Source organism: Hirundo rustica, chromosome Z (genome assembly GCF_015227805.2).
Source record: "Hirundo rustica isolate bHirRus1 chromosome Z, bHirRus1.pri.v3, whole genome shotgun sequence".
Taxonomy (NCBI): domain Eukaryota; kingdom Metazoa; phylum Chordata; class Aves; order Passeriformes; family Hirundinidae; genus Hirundo; species Hirundo rustica.
The window spans coordinates 51394947-51417587 of record NC_053488.1 but is presented as its reverse complement, the minus strand read 5'-3'; the positions used below and the strand labels follow the sequence as shown (position 1 = coordinate 51417587).

The 22641-nt window shown below is 36.3% G+C and overlaps 1 protein-coding gene across 1 annotated transcript in view; it reads right to left on the bottom strand.

The window, feature by feature from the left end:
- Window positions 1–22641, bottom strand: part of ST8SIA4 (ST8 alpha-N-acetyl-neuraminide alpha-2,8-sialyltransferase 4) — a 48377-nt gene that overhangs the window by 2473 nt on the left and 23263 nt on the right. The window contains exon 4 of the mRNA XM_040090901.2: window positions 21815–22108. Within this exon, the coding sequence (XP_039946835.1) occupies window positions 21815–22108 (294 nt within the window). The remainder of the gene's footprint in view (window positions 1–21814; window positions 22109–22641) is intronic.

Below are 22641 nucleotides of genomic sequence, written 5' to 3'. Positions count from 1 at the left end.
CCACTGTACTCTTAGCTGTAGGCTGTGAATTCCTTCTACCACAGTCTAGGAAGAAGGTCAAGGAAGATAAGCCTCATGAGACCAGTTAGCCTTGTTTTAAATTGGGATTACAATAAGGCTGGAACTTGGAATTCTACATCCAGAGTGCTATAAAGGCATCAGTGGTATAGCAGGAGGATTGTCCTATCCCCAGTATGAGACAGAACACCAAAACCATGTCTTTAATCAAAGCCTAAAGTATGTTAAAAGCACCAGATAATATGTTACAGGTAAATTAACCATCCCATTGAAAGTGGCCTTTTCAGTTTAATTCTTTGCCAAAATTATAGCTTTGAATCATAGATAGGTATCCATGTGAAAGCTGGTTTGGTATTTTTGGTGGGTTCTTTGGGTTTTTTTTGTTCTGTTTTGGTGTTTTGTTTTGCGTTTCTGTTTCTGTTGTTGTTGGCTAGGTTTTTTTTAGTTTTTGGTTGTTTTGTTGAGGTTTCTTTGCATTATACTCAAATTCATTTTTTGAAAGCTGAAGGACCCTGCAAACAGAAAACTGTTCTGAGCCATGTAACTCCTTCTCCAACGCCAACATAGGGAATGACTCAGAATTTTGCTTAGCTGTAAAAACAGGAAGGTAAACAGCATATTTAAAGAGTGAATGCAATTGGGAATGGGTACATCTACAAATGCCACATGCATGTATAATTTTCCACTGTCTTCATAAACATAATTTTTTAGACATAACATGCTAAGCAGTTTGCTTTTCACTCTGATGAACTGCAACTCTGTAAAACAAGATAAAACCAAAGGAGGGACTCCATTCTAGAAAGTGTTGGGTTGTTTTTTTTGGTTTTTTTTTTTTTTGGTTTTTTTTTTTTTTTTTGTGGGTTTTTTTTTTTTTGGGGTTTTTTTTTTTTTGGTTTTTTTTTTTTGTTTGTTTTTTTGGGTTTTTTTTGGTTTTTTTTTGTTTTTGTTTTTGTTTTTAATGGAAAAGTTGCTGGAGAAAGGAATCTGAACACTTTTAGCACTTCATATCACAGGTACAGCAGAATAGATTAAAAGCTAATTACTTAATTTTTGTAGAAACCGGTAGCTGTCTCTTGAGAATTTGGTACTTGAATTTTGTGCAGTCATCCATCTACATAAGCGTTTCTAGCCAAACAGCAGTCAAACCTGATGCATCTGGTACTACAGGGTAGCACTGGTATCATTCCAGCTGAATTTCACCCTTCCAGGAATAGGATGTTCATGGCAGAAAATTAAATTAGTAAACAGGTAAATATTTGAAAAGGATACTACATCTTACTTAGGCATTTGTGTTCAGAAATAAGTATGTTATGAAGGAACAAGATGCAAGGAAGACCCTCTTACAATTTAAGAGTATAAAAGCATATCTTCTCTTCTGTTTGTCATATTCAGGTATTATACAAAACAGAAGTTTAACTACTTGGAATTTCTTAAAATTGAAAATATATCTAAACTCTCTCTACATATATAGAAAATAGAGTACTTGGTTACTATAATTACTATAAAAATTTTGTAACTTGGGATTAATTATACTTCAGATAAAAAAAAAAAAAAAAAAGCAACAAATGAAACAGTTGGAGGCACTCAGTGCTCTAGGCTGATGCTTCCTAAAGATATTTATCTCAGCACATTCCTGCCTCCCAGTGTCTGGTTGAATTAATAGAATTGTCAAGTGGTGACACAAATCTCAAGCAGTCTTTGTGATTTTTGTTCTGAAAGATATGTGTCAACTTTTCAGTCACTGTTAGCTGTTCTAATCTCAAGCTGAGTCTAGACTGATTAGGGTCGACTGATGTAGATGCTTTAACCCATAAACATTTTTGTATCTGTTTTTAGTTTCTGGAGTTTTATTATAACTTTCGTTTAAAGCATAAAGATACTCTCCCATTCTACTTTTCCAGGATGCACTCATTTCCTGTTTAACTAAGATTACATCATGAAGGAAGTAACTAGCTACAGAATGGAATGACATTGTTTCTCTCTTGTTTCTCATAACTAACCTCCAGATTTTCACCCATGACCAATTCCTGATTTTCCAGCTGGATACAGAATCAGCTTAACTGACAGGACTGGGTGGATCTCACCATGTTAGAAAACAGTCCCAACTATTAAGTCTAACTGGCCATGCAGTGCATATGTTTTCTTGATGCCTCATGCTAAAACAACCCCTTTGTGGGGCCCGAAGGGTGAATTTATTGAAGATTAGTGAACATGCTAATGCATAAACACTCTTTAATTCTATAATTTCCGTGACTTGAAGTTGAATCGCTTGAATTCAAAGAGATCTCACTTCAAATTACTTTAAAATATAAGTGGCTGATGGTAATACTAAATAATGGTAAATACTAAATATACTAAACTACTAAATATGGTAATACTAAAAGACACTGGCAAGATACCATGTATTTTAACTTAGGCTAAAAAGTTAAAGTAATCTCTAGGGGTAAGTGAAAACCAGCACAAATAGAGAGTATGTTGAACTTTCTGCAGTGAAAGGAAGGTCAGGTCAGTGCTTAGATCAATGTATTGTATTTTATAAAATTGCTGTTAATAAATACCATGTCTGCAACAGGTAACTCAGAACCCTCTTCCATGAAAAGGAAGGGTATTTGAGCAGGTACTGGTTCCTGTAACAATATCCTTGAGCTCCTACTATCATTCTGTCTATTTTCACCTCAGCTCCTCATCCCAAATCCAAGCATCTTTGCCTCCAAAACTTCTTACCCACTTCAGACATATCAGGTAGTTAGCCATGGCCACGTCTGAGACCTCTTTCACACAGTCCAGCATGGATCTCTCTTCTACAATCCTTTCTTTTTACATTTCAAATAGATTTTACATGATTTTAAAATCTGAGCAATGATCTCTTGCATGTTTCACTGTATTTTACATTAAAAAAATGAAAATAATCAAAGACATTTTGGTATTTCTGTTAGTACTGGAAAGAAATAATGTCAATAAAGGATTTGTGCCAGCATTATTCTAGTACTTTCTGATGCTTTAAACTTAGACAGTTTTTCCCCTTCCTTTTTATTGTTATTATCTTAATGAAACCTAGTTCTTATATACAGTTCCATACCATAAATAAAAGACATTTTGAAATTCTGTATGTAAAAATGTATTTTTGTCAAAGATCCTTCTTTGTCTCTACTAAGATCATACAAAAAGCTATAAAAATGTATTAAAAACTGATTTCTAATTGAGGCAATTTGTACAAAACCTAAACCTCTCAGTAATAATGACTTTTACAAGAATCACAAGATTATTCCCATTGGAAGGAACGTCAGCAGACCTCAGACCAATCTCTGATGGATCTCAGTCCAATCTCTTTCTCCAGTTAGGGTTCCTCAGCCATTGCTGGCTAGGCCTGTGCTCCAGGCTGACCACATTTGTAGCTCACTGTTTGGCTTGCTTCAGTTGGCAAATATCTTTTGTACCTTAGGGGCTCAAAGGTGCTTGAGTGGGAAACTGTCTAAAAAAAGCATTGTTTAAAAAAGCAATGAAAAAAGTGAAAATCTGCCCTGATGAATATGAATAAATTATTTACAACCATAAGCACTGTTAAAAGATTGCTTTGACACTTGCATTTGTCTTTGAGTTTACAGAACTTCAATATTTTGGCTTTTAAAAACACTGAACCTGTTTCTACCAGATTAAACTATCACCTATAGTTAAATATACAGTCAAATCCACCACACTTTCACCAGTATCTAGCAAGATGTCCTCATATTTAAGAAAACGGAATGTTCTACAGTCAGCATGACTGCCGAAGGAATGTCAATTGAGTAGCACACTGCTATCTGATAATGACTTTTTGCAGCTATTGACAAAAATGAAAGTAAAATAAACACATAAAAACACAGGTATCTGTTTTAAAAATAGTTAACATTAATATGATCTTCTGACAAGACTCTATTACAATGACTAATACATGCAACAATTGATGCCAGTCATCATCACATTATATGAATACTGGGGAATTCAAATTACAATTGCTTACCCTGCTGCTGTGGAATAGATGACTTCTGATTAAATTAAAACATGAGATGTGCTTTCTCAGGGCTGTACTCAGACTGAAGTGTTTTCTCAGACAAAGAAAATCAGATATGATGGGTTATGTTCAAATACCAGGTAATTTAGTGTACTTAGCACCTTTATTTGCCTCATCTACAAATTCCGTAAGATGTCATAGCGTAAAGAGATTCAGAATCTGGTTGCATATATTTCAATGGATTTTGAATCCCTTGTTCTGGACAGGGCTGAATCTGAGGAAACATATAGGTTTAAACACTGAATAGCTCAAAAAATTATATACCGAGCTCTGTTTCTTAAGATGTCCAAGCTGGTCTCCAAGCAAACCTACTCAGCACACCTGACTGTCACTGAAATTCTGTTCTCCTTTTACAGACAGAGAGAATATTTGTAAAAAGAGCTTTATGAGAAATCATATATGGTATTTGAGAAGTTAATGCATTAACATTAATAGGAAGGTAGGGGGAAAAAAGATTTTGAAAGATGACAAAACATTTCAGTGTTACTCAAGAGGGTCTGTGTGAGAAGCTAGAGGTTGTATATTGTCTTGATTACACTTCCTCAAAAGATAATTCAGAACAGGACAAGACACAGAGTAAAGCAACATACACTACTAGAAGAATAAAGTAACTTCTGTATGAGGAGAGAATAAATAGAGTAGCTTGAAAAAGAGACAGCTAGGTGGGGAGATGGCAAAACACTCCAAAATTACAAAGTGGTGAAGGTGGCAAATAGGAATTTAATTACTACTTTAACATAAGCATTGCAACATAAAAAGCTATGGACTCAGTAAAATCATTTATTAATAGGTCTGAAATAAACAGGTGAAAAGTACTTCTACACAATACAACACTGAACTCGGAATTCATGGCAATAGGATATTTTGGATATCATTGGCCAACTGACAAAAAAACCCACAACTTGACAATGTTCACAAACCCATTGGTGCTGATGAAGCTCCTTCTCAAAGCTTTGCTAAGCTACTGGCAATGGGAGCATATATGACAGAGTAATCTTTACCCTATTTCTAACTTCTCTTCCATGTTTCTGTGTTGGTACCTGGCACTGGTAAGACTACAGGCTAGAAAGGAATCTCTTAACTAGCCACTTTTATGTTCTTGGACCAAACATCCGCTTTCTAAAGAAGGTGTTAGGGCAAATATCTTCCTCAATTTCAAACAACAAAACTTGTGCTTTCTTGTCTTCAGTGGGACTAATCACACCAATGATAGGAACAGCCCTTCAATTTACCCTCTCAATTTATGTAAATGTTTTAATTAAAAATGCACTATTTTTGTACTGAGATATGCTTTGCGCAGAATGCTGCACAAGGAATCTCAAGTGTGAAAGAATTAAAGTGTGAATAACAACACAGAAAATGTGACAGCCAGCACAAAGGAACTGCTTAGCATTTGCAAATCTACTTGAAAGTTTTCAGTGTGCAGTATTTTCAAAGAGCATACATAAAAACCCCTATTTTATTAAAGGGAATAAATCACTTTATGAAGAGTTGAAACTCCATCACAGCTTTACCCAAAAAGTCAGGATTCTGTCCAGCTCTGATCTGCCTCTTTATTGGTTAGAAATATTCTCTGTGATACATCACACTACAGGACAACAAGGGAAAATAAAGGCTACTTTATTATTACTTACTTATGTTTCTAGTGAAATTTGCGATATTGAGTATTCATCAATATATTTTTTAAATTATTTAAGCACTCAGAAATTGATTTACATGAAAAAGACAACTGAACCTTTGCCAGTAAATATGGTTCATTTTCTGCTGCATAGCAATAGAAACATCTACCCCTGCTTCAGAGCCATGTACTCTAGCACAGTACATGCCTCTGTTAAAAAGTGATGCTCACTCAACTCATGCACAAAACCATTTTCAAGAGTGAAACATAGCTTAATTTTAGAAGATGTAATCTATAAATGATTTGAGATTACAGTTCCACTAGACACATAGCAAAGGTGCAGCAAAACAGACCTAGAGTACATTTTACAGGCTTAGAAAGTCAAGAGGGAAACTTCTGGAGAAAAGGTTTTCCTTTCCTGACAGATCAGCTCCTTACTGAAATATGATGGAAAGAGATAGATCTTCCAGTGAGGTATTCCATGTCTATCTTATTTCTGTGACATACTTGGACAATAACATATGCCTACTGTACAGATAATACAGCAAAATATGGAATTATATGAATTATAGAATCACAGAATTTATTCACTTGGGAAGGACCTTTAAAGATCAATTTATCCTCTCCCCCTGTTCTTGGCATAGACATATTTATCTAGACCAGGTTGCTCAAAGCTCCATCCAACCAATGATAAAACATTTCTGCCTTCTGTCTAATCCAAACCTACCTTCTTTCAGCTCAAAACCACTGTCCTTTGTCCTGTCTTGGACAGATAGGTAAAAAGTTTCTCCCTCCCTCTCCAGCTTTCTTGTAGGCTCCTTCAGGTATTAGAGGGCCACAATAAGGTCTCCCTGGAGTGTTTTCTTCTCCAGGCTCAGCAAGCCCAGCTCCCTCTGCCCTTCTTCAGAGAAGGGATGCTCCAGCCTTCTGATCATTTCTGTGTCTCTGCTCTGTACCCACTGCAGCAGGTCCCTGTGTTCTTTCCGGAGTAAGGCTCCAGACGGGGTCTCAGCAAAGCAAAATTGAGCAGAATCAACTCCTTCAACTTGCTGGCCACTCTCCTTTTGATGCAGCTCAGGATACAATTGGCTTTCTGGGCTGTAAGCATGTATTTCCAGGTGATATACGTAACATTTCCTTCAGGTTAAAAAATCCTAATCTCTCAAAAAACATTTTCTAATTTTTTTTAATAAATTTGTAGCCATAAACTAGAATCCACAACAACAAGATAAACAACAAGATTGCAACAATTTTTCTTTTGCTCCCCACAAAGACACTACAAATTAATGACTATCTTCACAATTATAAAATTAAAGTCAATGTGCCAGTGTGCAATTTCAAATCAATCTGGTTTTGATTAATACAGACTGAATCTGTATCAAGTAAACTATTTTTTATTATACATTTGTTGAAAATTGCTAGCATTTCTGGGCTTTTTTTTCCTCCTTTACAATTCCAACAGCTAAGATGACTATTTAGTATTTTGTATATTTTCATCTTGTTCCATAGAACAATTTAAAAATACAGAAATATTAAGGACTAAAACCTTAAGAATAAATAAGAATAAAACCTTAAGAATACTGGAGAACATTTGAACAGCGTGACTGGTAGATGTAAAAATGGTGATCAAGAAGGATGCATATGATTTTATGAGGATTTGAAATGTCAGCTAGGAGATGCTTTTAGATGGTACATAAACAGTCAAATCTAAGTGAAACAGAATGCCTGTAGCAACATACAGTAGCAATGATAAAACCCAAAAGAGAAGGTATCTGATAAAATTAGGAAGAAATAGAACCATCAAGTTGAATATCAAATCTAAGCAACTATTTGCCGTAATTTTATAGTCTGCCTTTTTCTCCTTTGTTTAATTCTTCCTGCATGAAACCTAAAAGATAAACTATTTACCTATGTCTGTAACTATAAAGCACAGCTACAAAATAGGTAAACTTGCCTGGAAAAGTTCTGTGGGATTGCCATTCTGGAAAGCAGACTGGGTCCAATTCTAAGAAAACACTTATAAAAGTAAGTAAAAAGAATGCAATTGTATCTTAAATAGGGCTAGAAATGGTTTCAGAGGGAGTCAATGGCTTTTTCTCCTCTTGTACAGGTTGCATATATTACTTATTTTCCTCTCTAGAAAGGGTATTGGCATTAGTTTGGCTACAGAAGCAATGAAGCAAAGGGATGATTCATAACCAGATGGCACAACAGTATTATATTGGTTTTAAAAACTAAGTTTTCTACTCAGTAAAATAAGATTACCAACCACTATTCCATGCACAGAAACTTATGTAAAGGTGAGAAAGAAGCGTGGAAGTAGGAAAAACTGTCAGGCAAAAAAAAAATCCCTAAATGTGTAGCGTATAGAAAAGCTCCAGCATTCCCTAACAGCAATATGGGAAGGCAGTCACAGGAAAAAGATATTTTCAGGTTGTAGGACATTTGTAGCCTAAGCTTATATTTTGACTTATGTTCATGCTAGATCTGTTTTAGAAGCAGACTCCTCCACTGAAGAAAAAGTTTGGTTGTTGAGTGGTAACAACTGCTAGAAAGAATTCCTTTGCTCTCCACTCATCTTCTAGGGCTCCTTTTCCATCTAGGGCTGGCATGAGAGACAAGGCTGCTGTTCCCTACTACTGGAACATTTGATTGACTTAGAGGTTGATCCAGACCAGCTGTGATGGCTGACTGGCTTCCTTGGCAGGGATTTTTTCTGTATCATCAGGAAGGTTGATATCAGCAGCCATCCTCAAGCTGAAAGACAGTGACACAATGAGACTCTGTGATCTCTTCTATTTCTGGAACTGAGAAATCTGAACCCGAGAATATACCCCTCCTGGCCCACAGGGACAACTCTAACAAACAGAGATCAGGCAGGATGATAAATAAACAGCCTACTTTCTATCAGCCACATTCCCTTCCTGAAAGTAGCCTTATTATACTTCTCATAGTAGCTATTCAAGTCTCAAAAAGACTATTGAAGCAGCCCCTTGACAGGAAACCTTGATAATGGCTTAGGTCAGCAAAGGTACAGCAGCTAAGAAATTAATTTGACCCATGACCCAATTGACTGCACTGTAATTGGTTATACAGAACTAATGCCATTGGGTATGTAAAACCAAATGCTCATATTGATCTTGAATTTCTGTGCTTTGTAAAACTGTCTCCTAGAGTTCTGACTTTTTCTGGGAATTGGTGAGGCAAACCAAAAACTACATTATATTTCATTAAAAATTACCACCAAAAATTTATCTCCCATGCCAAAGACAGGCAAATGGAATAAAAGAGGAATTTGGTTTGTAAAAAGAGTGCAAATGATTGGATAAAACTCTTCAACTGTATTTACTGGTGAAAGCTTGTTTGGGAAAGCCGTGTCAAATTAAGAACATAGAAAAATCTTCTGTTGGAACAAAGATACAACAAATTCAGTTAAAGAATAGCAGGTTAAAAAAGAACTATGTAACTTTAGTGCAAAGTTGTAACAGTAATATGTATCAGAGTGACTAGAGACATTGTTACATGCTTTGAAACACACATGTAACTTCGGATTAAATTAACAAAATATGGATTTCAAAAACTTACATTAATTCTTAATATTTCAAGAAACAAAATTAATAATATAAAGTATCAATTATTCATATTTTATGAAGGCATTACAACAACTTACAATTGATTAGCATTTTTCCAATGAAAATTTAAACAGAATATCACTGGAAGGGTGTAATTAAAATTAATAACTTGCCCTAATTCTAGTTTTCACCATTAGATATAATCATTCCTACTGAGTGAATATCTGTTCTTATGCTAATGACCAATGAATATACTTCTGTAACAGAGAAAAAATCCTATCTAATTTTTTCTCTTTTCAAAACAATGCAAACACAGTCATGTTCAGAAGAAAAATCTAATATATGCAGAATAAAATGCAATGTTCACTATGCATAGTAGGGAATTAGGAAGACAATAATGGAAGGGCCCACTCAAATTGTTAAATTCTGCCTTTGTCACTTCAGAATACTTTATCTGTCGCCTAGAACATTGTCCTAGGGTGACTTTATGATGCTTGTATCCCCAACTGCCTATTCTGTTTATGCTGGATATTAAGTTCTGCACCTTTAAGACTGGTTCCAAGAGCAAAGAAGGAGAGAAGAAGCATGGAGTTTGTTTTCAGAAACTGCACTGACTCCTTCATATTCCGCACCTGGACTGTGTTGTCTGCAGCATGGACAAGACAGTCAGAGAGAGCTCTCCTTTGCTTTTAGTTAGCTTTTAGCTAGCTGAGGCAGAAGAGTTCCCTGGACTGTGTTTTTTCTTTTTCTTGGAACCGCTTAAACCTGTTCTGGGACTGAAAACCCAGAAAAACACCATGAACTAACACCTATGGACCATTGGGGCCCAAGACACAGCATTTTCCAGTGCCAGAGGGACTGATAAGAGACTGAGTGAGCTGAGCTACACCCCGTGACAAGGACTTTCTGAATTTGCCATCTCTTCAGAAGAGCGAGAGGTTTTATTGTTTAATACCCTTCATTTTTTTATGCTTGTGAATACTTTACTTGTTAAATAAACAGGTTTTTTCCACTTTTGTCTGAGGAAATCTTTTCCCAAACCAGCTGGGGAAGGAGCTGCTTGAATTTGCTTTCTAGATGGACCCCATTTGGAGGTTTCCTCCCAAATTTGCCCTAAACCAGGACAAACATCCATTCCACAGGTCTGTATTCTTGAAGGACTGCTTCCTAAAAACTTACACCACCTGTTAAATCTACCTAAAAAAGAAAAACTTGGTAAGAAAAGTTGTGTTGAATTTCCATTCTAGGCCCAATCCTAATAAAACAGTTACAAATGTAGGCAAAAGAAAACAATTCCATTTTAAGTAGGGCTACAGCTGGAAGTATGTTTTAGAGTCAATTTCTTTTGAAGGGAGTCAACTTGGGATTTTTTGGTCCCTGCTACAGAGTAATGTATTACATGTCCCTGAAACAGAGCAAAATTTAGAAACATGATCCCAGAATGAGTACTCTGCCCTCATCTGAAAGCATTACATTAATGGCACTAATACTGAAGCTAATATTGAAAAGCACAGCCTGTAAATTTAAGAAAAAGTTCAGGATGCTTTTTGCTTATTGGACTCTAAACAGCTTTAAATGGCTTTCAGCTTGTACCCAGCTGCCCTTTACTGCTGAAGTCAATTATGCCTAACATCAGGTCTGGATACAGTAAAACAACATGTTCAGTGCTATGCTTCTTTTTAGACTAACTTCAGTTACACAGAAGAAAATCAGGTCTCTTTTGATTTAATCCATACAAACTGAAATCTCCTATTTAGAAATTATTACAGAAAATATGCATTATAGGACCTTAAATTTCAGTGCATTCAGTGCAATGAACCAGGGCAGATTAATCAGATACAAAAGCTATTGATTTTACTATCTGTCTCAAAGTGAGTTATGATGATAGTCTATTCCATAATCCTCTGCTTTGTGTCCAAAATGGTTACTGTATCTTTAAGGCCTGGGAGTGAGAGTGTGGGGGGCGGAAGCTTATGGGGTTTTTGGTGGACATTTTTGAAGATTCACTGCCGAGGTGTACCATAGCGCTGTGCAGTTAGATTTTTCTCGGCTAGCTTGGTTTTGCTGGCCCAGGCTGAAAGCTTTTCCCTTCTCTAGTTTGGAGAAGATGAGTAGGAATTTTTCATCCACCTCGAGGTGAACTCAACAGCTGCAGGTCTGAGAATGCAGTGGGAGTGGCGGGACCAGGGGTGCCCTGTTCCACTCCGAGCCTCAGGGAGCCAAGGGAGAGAAAGCACACTAAGAGGCTCCAGACCAGGCTTTTCACCTGCCATGACTGCTGTGGAGAGAAGGTCGATGGCAGAGAGCCACCAGGTTTTTGCCTCCCGCTGGAACTCCTCCTTGGAAGCTCCACTTCCCTCAGAGTGAAAGCTGGCACTATCTTGAACTGTGCGTTAGGAAGGGGTATTTCTCCAACATTTCCACCATTCTCTGGGCATTTCTGGGTTTTCATTCCTCTGTGAGTGTGGGACAGAACATGAGTTTTGACAGTTCAGTGTTCTTTTTCTTCCTTGCCTTGTAGGTATTTTGTTGTTAATAAACTGTTGGGTTTCGGGTTTTTTTCACTTTCTTCTATTAGTATTCATTTTCTACTGGTGCAGGGGGGAGGGTGTTGAAATTCTTTACAGAAGACTACTCATTACAGTGTGTCTTCTCTTAAATTTGCCTCAAAAGTGAGACATTATCATAAATCCCATGGTTCTCATTGAATTAAACAACCAATAGACAGGCTTAATACAAAAAAAAGTAATACTACTTCAGTACATGAAGGAGGCAGAAGTTACTCCTTAGGATCAAGATTACACAAAACCTTTGACCAGTCAAAAGCATTCAACTGAAGCAACTGCAAGCATGCATTCTTGCAGTGTTGAAGAATGTGTTTGAGCAGAATCAATTTGCTGCATCACAGCTTAATGGCAGATTGCCTCACAAAATCCATTAAATATGAAAAACACACTTAAACAATACAGAGGAGTTAACATGCCAAAGGACCAGTGTCCTTAAAGAATGAATGAATACTGTTCACATCCTACTAAATTCTAGCTCATTGCAAACAATGCCAACCAAAATGCCCATTAAATAGCAATGGGATGTGACTGGAGTTATGCCAAACCCATAAACTGGTTTCACAAGGACATGCAATACACCAAGGAAAAAACAGTTTTCAATCACTTCTACAAACCATCAGAAATAAATATGTGACATCTATGTGTAAGGCTGCAGATACCACTACTAATTCTACGTGCAAAAACTTCCCAAGAGAAATTTCAGTTATTTTCAAGTAAGAAGATTAATGAATGTTCTTACTCCAAAAAGATTTTCTGTCTTTAGCTTGCTTTCTGATGTGACGGCCTTCTGCATTATCTTCTCTTTCCACTATATATGAAAGGAGCATAGAGAAAAATGACAAAAGACTTCGCCATTATTTGTTAGTATTAAAAAAAAAAAAAAAAAAAGTGTCCTCTGCATGGTACAATTTGCTTTATTTTCCTTATGTGGGTTTCATGCACTTTAAATCTGCACAGCATCAATAAAGGCATACAGTAGGTAGGTATCTATTATTTTTCACTTTATTACTGCTCTTATATATGAAATAAGAATTAAAAAAAAAAAAAAAAAGAGGCAGCAAGGTTGTGTAAATGCATTTAAAGCTATTTTAAAAGGAAATAGTTCTCACTTTATGGATTAAAGACTTTAAACAAAATCTGAGCTGCTTTACTAAGTTACTATCAACTAAGTCACTTGAAGCAAGATCTTCAGTCTGAATTCAAGCTACTGAACTTCAAGTCATCAATGCTATAGAAATAAAGTGTGTTTACACATTGGTACATTTCCCAGTTATTCTGTGCCCAGAACTTGCTTTGCATACTACCTACAAGTTTAAAGAATTTGAAAACAAAACCAGAAAGACAGATTTCTGGTTCTCTTTCACCTCTGCTTCAGAGAATGATCAACATACCAAAATAGCAATCTCATGATTTAACACAAGATGATCTGAGACATAATTTTGTGCTCTTCACCAGTCTTTATTATCCTCACTGATGAGAAGCCTACTGTTCTTTTAACAGATCCATTTGGAAAAGATGTTTGCTACTAACAACATCAGAGAGCTGACATCAACAAATCTATGAACCAAATCTTCCTCTACCCATATCCTCTCCTGAATTCATCCAGTGCATTTTCTAATAGTCCAGAGTCAGCAAGCATCATCCCTCTGCATCTGCTCCCATAGTGAAACATCCTCCACCCTAGATTGTGGGGAAACCCACAAACTACAGCACATCAACTCCTCTTTGGAAACCCATGACAAACGCCTTGCAGGCAGCAGAAATCCCAATTGCCACCAGTTATCTAGGGGTCAAGCCTGCATTTTGTTCCCAGCACCAGCATGCAGCAATACTCCTGCAGCAGGCTGACCTGCCCTATCTGCTTGGCAGTCATTTTTCCCCAGCACAGCTCACAGCTGTGCTTCCAGTTTCACACACCTAACACAGCTTCCAGTGGATGCCTTTTAGAGAGAACACAGTGCAGCATGGAGAGAAGGCTTCTGTCCTTGATGTTGTCTTTATCAGGCCTCAGGATTTCTCTTTAGTGATTTTCTTCCTTCTGCAAAGAAGATAAAACTTAACACTAAGATTATTTTCTGAAACCTTTCTGTCTGAGAGCTATGTTCTGTAAACCACCTTTTTCCTATTGCATTTCAATGTTCTGTCCATTACAGACTAAAAGGTGAAAAAGGCAAGGCCTACCCTGTAAAGTTTGTGCCACACATGAACCTTTCTACTGCCTTGTTAGCCCATCTCTATGTTACATTTCGTATGAGGCTAAATAATTTGATATAAGCATAAGCTGTGCCACCTGTTGGTTTCAGTATGACTGTGAAACACCCACTTACTTCCCCTCTGCCAATTCTGCTAGTGAGTGTGCCCACACTTGTACTAAAAAAAAAAAAAACAAAAAACCCACAAAAAAAAAAGGAACAAAATCCCCTGAGCCTCCAAAAGGTTCAGAAACCATGGGCTGCACTTGTTTTCAGTAAGGCCCTATCTCAGATTCTTTTACAGGTTCTTCTTTTCTTGCAAAAGAAAATGATTACTCATCTTCTTTGGAAAGTCCCATGTATTACAGAGGTATACAATAATGTACAAATAAATGTCAAATGAAAAAGCAAGTTCTAGCAACTACTTTTGCTAAGTCCATTTTCTTTGACTACTTCACTAAAGATACGATACAAAAATGCAAATTATGACACTAGCTTCTAAATACAGACTAGAAAACATCAATAAGCTGTTTCCACAATGGCCATGAGGTATAGGAACTATAATATTTCTATGCAGAAATATTGCTTAAAACAAATTAGAAATGAAAGTAAACATTCTAGAAGTAACTATTATTTTCTAATTTTTCCTATGGCATATTAATTCACCTGTTGAAGACAGAAGAACAGATCTCAGAAAAGGACTTCAATACAGCGGTGTTATAGTATTGAACTCAATGAGAATCCAAAGAGCACTAACCTCCCACATACGTATAGATACGTCCTCATGGCTACAAATGAGAATAAGGATAAGCAAAACACCTAAAAACAGGATGCACAGGAGCAACCTCTGCTGAAAGAGACACACAAGACAGAATGGAGGGATAGATACTTTGGTATAGAATGGGAAGGAAATGCGTACTGGTAAGAGACTTCAAATCTCATTCCATCTGAAACATATGCACTACTAGCATCTACCTCAATTATGGTGTGCTTTCCAACAGCAAAGAAGCAGAATCCAGATTTGTCACCTGATTAATCAATTATTTTCTTTGTAAACATGTTCTGTTCTTAAAACATCACACCAGGCATGTCATCACTGACCTAACCCTCTCAAGGGTCTGCAATAGAGCAATGCTCACCCTTTTTCTCACTTTCTAATTCTCTGATGTAAACTGAAACAGGCTAACAAGCTTTCCTTAGCCTCTGAAAAGGCTATACATGGCTTACATACCAAATAAACAAACTCCTTCCCTCTCATAGGGGCCTGACACAGCCCAGATGCTCTTACTCCCCTCCCCACTCCTCAGTGGGGTGGAGAGAGAACAGAAAAAGCAAAACCAAGTAAAGTCAGGGATCAAGATAAAGACAGCTTACTAGATGAATGAAAGAGCTGTCTCCCACCTTCTTTTTCTGCCACCACAGCTGTATTGCATGATGCTGGATGGCACAGAATTTCCTTTGGTAATGGAAGCTTTGAGGCTGTGCAAGTGCCATTCAGGCACAGCCTAAACACTGGTGTGTTATTAACAACTTTTTACCCAAATAGAACACACAGCACCTACATTTTGGCACAAATGCTCAGGAAGAAGGCAGTAGCCATTAGTCTTAGCACTTGGTAGTTCCAGACAAAATATCCCCAGATATTTCTCAGTGCTTCTGATCTGAAACACTTAAATGTCTTCCTGTATACCAACAAGAACACAGAGACTTCAAACAAATCCATTAAAACATTCTTGAAGGAACTCATATGTATTAAAAAGCAAGGCTACCGAAGACACTAAGCTAAACTGCTTCTTCCCATACTGACACCACTGTTTACATTTGTGCTAGTGTATCATTTCACTGAAGCATTATTCATGTTAACAGCCCAATGACTTGAACTGACAAAAGCAAAAGGCCAAACCATATAGAGCATTCAGCAATAGCTTTGTCCGCTTATTTCCAAACTGCCTCAGTAGTTAACTAAGCATTTGAAGCAATCTGTTACTGGGTGGATTCTTAGGACAACCTCTCCTCATCACAGAAGTAAGATCAAAACTAAAAGCATACATCTTTAAAAAGCCTTGGAAGGCATTACAATAAAAACAAAAAATAGCAGAATTTGTATTATTGTCTTATCTTGGAAACACCACTTAAAAAAAAAAAAAAAAGAGAAGGAAACGAAGGAAACGTAACAATTTTCTCATGCATACATGTTCCAGCGAGAATCAACAGATAATTCATCTCATGTGTCAAAAGAAATCCCAAGAGAAGCTGTTCTCAATTCTATTAATACCATATGGCCAAAATCACTCTCTGTGGATTCCAGTCCTGTTACTGGTTCATCAGAAACAGACTACAAAAAATCTTTCTATTTTGCTTCTCAATTGCACAGCTACAGGTATTTTAACAGGAATATGAAAGGATCAAATGGGAGTTATTTTTATAGTTTTCAGAAACACAGGTTTTATGTTAGGGAAAATAATTTATTTTTAAAAAAACCAACCTAAAATTGAAAAAAATCATAGTAAGTACCAAAATACTTTTCAAATAACTATAAATTTGCAGACACACTGTATGAACAACCTATGTGTTATTTACTCCCTGTTTAGCTCCTAGGAATCATTAGTGAGAGGAATGACAAGATTTGTCTTTACAAACAAGCCCTAGGTCTGCTGATAGATAAAACTAGCACTGAGAGATAAGAGAAACAATGGGAAGGATTCTATTGATTGATGAATGGAAAAGAAGATGCTTGCCTTTACAAACAAACCATAAGTTTGTTTGTAAATGAAATTTAATATTGAAAGATGAAAGCAACAATGGGGAAAAACCCATAAATCCCATAAAAATTAAAAATTAGGGGGGTTATACATTAAAAGGGGAAGCTTAGGTATTTCAGGAAGTCTGTACCTCTCAAGTACCTCAGCCAATGGGGAAAGAGAGAGGGAAATGCGGCCGGGAAATCAGGATAAAAAGGAGGCCGCGTCCTCCGAAAAACTGAGAGACCCCAGGGGAAATGCCCCATGGCCTCTCCCTTTATTCAAATAAAGTAAAAGGACTCCTCTGTCTCCTTTTTGGACATAAACCTCTGGTGTTCGTGGATTAATTTTCCTAACATTAGCATTAGTTAGAGTGGTAGAAAACCTAAGCAACAAAACTTGAAAATGGAAAATTTCGTTCCTATTTTTTTTTTAATGACTAATTTTGTTACTCTCCATTAGTTGAAACCTGAAATTCAGTCTGGGAAAAGTAAGTTTTACCAGTGTTGGGTATATAAACATTGCTGATAAGGAACAAAACAGTTGCCTCAGTAAGAGATGAAACTGTTCTCCCAAAACAAAAACTTACGGAAGTTTATTGTCAAAAGGTAAATAAGAATTAAAAAAAAAAAAAAAAGGATAAAAAATCCCTATTATCATGATAAACATCTCCTTTCAGGCTTACCTGGAAGAATGGACTAGGGAGTGAAAAATGTAAAAAAGCAGTTTAATGCACTGTAAATTCTGCTTTCATGTTCTCTACTTCAACTGCGCCTTCTTCCAATGAAAACTCTCAAAAAAGTGAGATATCTCTTGACAGACCTTGCTGAGTCTTTCACAAATGTGAAACTAGTTCAGGGCACCTCCATAAGAGATGCAGAGGTGCTGCAGCTCTGGCAAGTAGCTGATAGACTGAAAAGTCAACCTGGGAGTGTTTCCACTTCAAGAACATCATTTTCTGCTCCCCACCCAGGACAGGATATTTGGACTAGACGAACAACTTCACACAATAGATTAGGTTCTTAAAAGCTGAACTGCCTTCCCATTTGTTTGTATAAGTTAAACAAAGCCAGCTCCAAGGATACCTTACGCTAGGGCACAAGGGTACTATAATGTTAAACTCATATTTTTAATATCCACATATATTAAAGAAAGGAATGTGTTCCACTGAAACATAGCTACTGTGATTTTTTTCCCCAGTATTTTGAATATTTATATACATGATGCAACAGATACAGTCATTTTATAGTTAGAATTCTGTTTTTAGTGTAATGGCCTTTTTTTCCCCTCAGGTGATTTATTAATCCATTAATTCCAAAACATTTTTTCTCTAATAAATATATTTCAACAGTATACTGAAAAGGGAAGTCTGTTAGCAGGAAGAAAATAAACAGAAGTTTGCAGAAGTTGCCAACATAGATTACTCACAGTACTTGTTTCTCAGAACAGAGCTGCTGGAAAACTACTTGATTTCTGCATGTTTCATTTTCTGAAAGTATTTTCAGTGTAATTCCCAGAGTAAAGAAGATACGGTAAAGTTGTGCAAAAGGTCACTATATCCAAAGAACAGCTGTTTGCTTTCACTAATAAAAATAAAAGACCCTGACTGAGAAGTGACCATAAATAGGCACAGCATACTCCTTACATAGGCAAAACTCAGAGATTTCTGTGGGAGTTCTGCTATGTTTAATGCAGGATAATACTGCTCTTTCACAGGCAGGATCAAGAAGGAAATAAGCAGAGCACAGGCAAATCCCACAGGATGTCCACACAATTGTTCTGTAACCAAAAGATGGGAAGGAATCTAATGTGAAGCAATTTCAGTGATACTGCCGCTGAGTGACTAATAGTTCAAAATATCAAGTTTCCTACTGCATGGCTCCAGTTGGAAGAGCAGCCAAGAAAACATTCTTACACATCAAGATGAGCGTGAGAACTTTGTTTTATGGATTTAGGAGAGGAAATACAAGAAAAAAACTTCCCAGAAAACGAGTGTTTTTAAAATCTGTATTGCTTGTCAGGGCAAGGGGGTGGTGGTGTTCAGCCTCTTCAACAGATGTCCTCAAATATTCACCAGCAGAAGCACAAAAAAAAAAAAGAGAGCTGTGCAAGGCTCTAGGAGTTAACTGACCTCCCCTTAAATGCACCACCTACATGTTTCATCTCAGGAACCCTCTCTAATCCCTCCATGGATCCACAAGGAATCCATGGCAGAACATCCCAGTGATCCTACTTCTGAGTTTGGTTGTCACCAGAAGTAGACAATATGATCTGGACTCTAACCCCAGCAGGCTCAGTTCCTGTTTGCCTACTGTTTAATCCACACTGAATTACAGCTCTGCTACTGGGACAAGCTTCTATACAGACACTTTCCACACCTCAGAGAGTATAATTTCATTTGGAAAATATTACTACAAATAATCCTAATGAAATAGTTCAGCATTAAATCTCAGCCTTCTTAATAAAAAAAGTTTCTGAAATTAGTCACTGAAGTAAATTAAAAAAACAGTTATGTGGTTTGTTCATTACAACTACTTTATAATTAATCATTTTGGCAGTGACATTAGAGAGCCCGTAAATGTTTTTAACCAGTTAAGATATTAATTTAAAGATTTTAGTTCCATCTTGAACTCTGTCATGTATTGATTGCCTCATTTATTTTGTCAATTCGTGCAGTGACATTGAAATTTCCATAAATCAGCTTTTAGAGACACTTTGGGAAAAAATACAGTGGCTCTCAAATCACTTTCAACATCTAATATTTGAAACTTACTGATCAAGAAGTGAAAAAGCAAAATAGAAAAAAATATCACAGGTAGTCACTTGATCTAAATCTACTGAAGAAAAAAAAATTGAATACAACAGCGATTTATTATACTACTGATTTAAAAAGTAGTTATTCTGCTGGACTTTGTATGTATATAATCTGGTTTTAAAATCTAAAATCCTTCTGAGATTCTAGAGGAGCGTCCATCACTCACAGCCGTTTTATAAAGCATGAAATCAGCAAAACAGTCATTTCTTTTTCCAATACCATATTACCTTTCTTTTAACCCAAAAAAGTGCATAACGGACAAAACAAAGTTTTTAAAATTATCTCAGAATGCAGTTAGCTGATCAACAGCAACTCTGGAACACTATGTAATCATAAAAGTTTATTTTCATTAAAAGAGAAGGAAGAACAGGAGTGAGAATTTCAGTACAGTGCTGTGATTGTAGCCAAACTGGCCTTTTACTAGATAAAACTCTAACATAACCTTATACTGCATTAGAAATAAAGAATTTGGCCTCATTAGATCAGAATTCTAAGATACTTCATGTTCTTCCCTTGGAAAGTGCCTAACACCACATGCTTCAAGGACTAATGAAGGAAAAAATTGACAGTTTGATACATATAAAAACCAAATCTTGAGCCTGCACCTTTCAGCATAATATGTTCTCTATTTGTATTTAACATGTCAGGTTGGAATCACGAACCTTATTGATTATCAGATATTAAGTGGCCAAAAATTCACCATACTTCCATATTTTTATAAAATTTTAGGTTCATTAAATCAAAGAATTATTAGTATCAATTTAAATTTACTGTTGAGTTTAAACCACAGATTCAACAACTGGAAGAACCTATGTATCAGATGACACTGCTAGATATAATCTAAAATACAGCTCAATCCAAATTTTCAACAATTCTGATGGCAGACCTTTTGTTGCCTCATTCAGAGAGACAATGTAGGTACTCATAATTTTTTTAAGACAAAGCCCCCCAAAGGACCTTTAAATTGGCCAGCTTAAAGACTGCACATTCTGAATTACCTTTCACATTCTATAATTTTGCCCAGATTTAGTAGATAGAAATGAAAACTGTTGTTTGTAAACTGGAAGCAACCTCAGACAGGTTTATATACAAATACAAACCACTATGTATTAAAGACATTTTGAATACTTGATAATTCAACTCAGTCATGGCCCATATATAGCTAAAGTCTGAATGTCTAATGAAACTGAGTAACTCAGTAAAAAAGTAAAGGTTTTCTGAAGAATTTCCTAATTTCAAAGGCAATAGATTACTTTTTCCAGTGCTAGAAGCGCACCACAAAGGGAATTCAGCAGTTAATCTATGAGACATGGCAAAATAGCCTGAAGAACAACTTACGTCTAAGCTTTGTTCTCACACTACATTGGGATAACAGTTCAAATATTCTTTCTAAACTTATCTCTGCTGCTCTAACAGCAAGAACAGCTACATAATCAGTAACTGATGTACAAGCCAATAGCAATACTTTAAAGTATCTTCCTAAACCCCACAAACAGCACATTTCAAAGAACTCCAGCAGAATATTACCATACTGTCATAATTTAATGTACAAATGCATTACCATCATCTTTTGAACGATTATCAGGCAATGCCCTACTTGTATAGTAGTGACAAAGACACTGAAGCCTTAATCTGACAGTTTTGTTTAATTATGGCGTTTAAAAGAAAGATATCTGCTCAAAGCATGGATACATCTTTTTTCTAATAAGTGGTTTCATTAACATTTTCAGTGATTCTGATCAATATTTTTGAATTGCCCAAGCATCTGGACCAATTCAAAAGGAGAAAAATTGCTCCAAATCCTAGATATTTTATGAAGGAGATCAGTACTTTCAGATCTGCCAGGCTTCATTATTTAGAGGGTTACTTCCTTACCCCTGATGCTATTTAGACTGTATTTTTCATCTTCACAGTTATTTCCCAAAGAAGACATGTAGCACTTTTCATTGTACACTGAATTCAGACTATTTTTAAGATTAGCTTATCACTAGATTATGATACACTTTTGCACATAGAGCAACTGGAAAAGTTATTGTGCTAATGCATTTCAGCTGTTGGCAGCAGAGCTGGCTAAATGACTGGCCAGCATTTATTACCAAACTTGTCATAAATGCAATTCATTACATCAATAAAGGAAATAGCATGCTCCTTTTGACACTCATCTTTTTTTCTGCCTGCTAGGAATTCTAGCTGTGAGTTTCATTGTGCTGAGGACAGACCAGTCTTTTCCATACACTTACCCTCTGACAGCATGAATCAGTCTCAGTGATGGATAGGCGGTTCGCACTTTCAATTTATTCTTAAGGATTAATGCATTAACCCACTCCACATGCTTCTCTCCACCTTTGACCATGAAAGCTGGGATCCAAAGGACACTGTCATTCAGCATGGATAGTCTATGCACAAATTTTTCTCTGTCACTCTCATTCCGAAAGCCTCCAAATGCTCTTTGTACAACTGATGGGTTCATGGTAATAAAATCAGATTTAGTTCCCACATCGGCAGCAAACTCCACCACAGGAGCTAGATTGCACCTGAAGAGGAAGAAATTAATGGAAAAATGAAAATAAATATGAAACATTAATTAAGAAAAACGTGTGCATGAAGGGAAAGCTAAAAATGAACATGCAAGCCTAATTCAATTTAATGTGAGAAAAAAAAAATCAGTGATAACAGGTGTGATAACACAAAGTATTTTACTCAAGTTGGACAAGGATCAGACAAATTTTAAAAACACTAAGTGTGCAGAATGCTGTGAGAAAAATAAATCCTCTCTGGAACCATTTGGAAACTATCTGATCATGCTCTAGAATGCATCAACATCTACAGCAGCACTTGTGAATAATATGCTTTCTTAAACCTATTACCTTTAATTATTCATTTATCATCATGTTACTAACAGCTCTTATACAAAGAAAGCCATGCTAGCAAAATAAGGTATCATTTATACACTTTAGTACACGCATTTTTATTTTACTTTACTTACAACACAGTATTTAAATATTATTTATAAACTAACTTAACCCCATCTTTAAATGAGCTTTTGGTATTACCACTGCAGTTTATA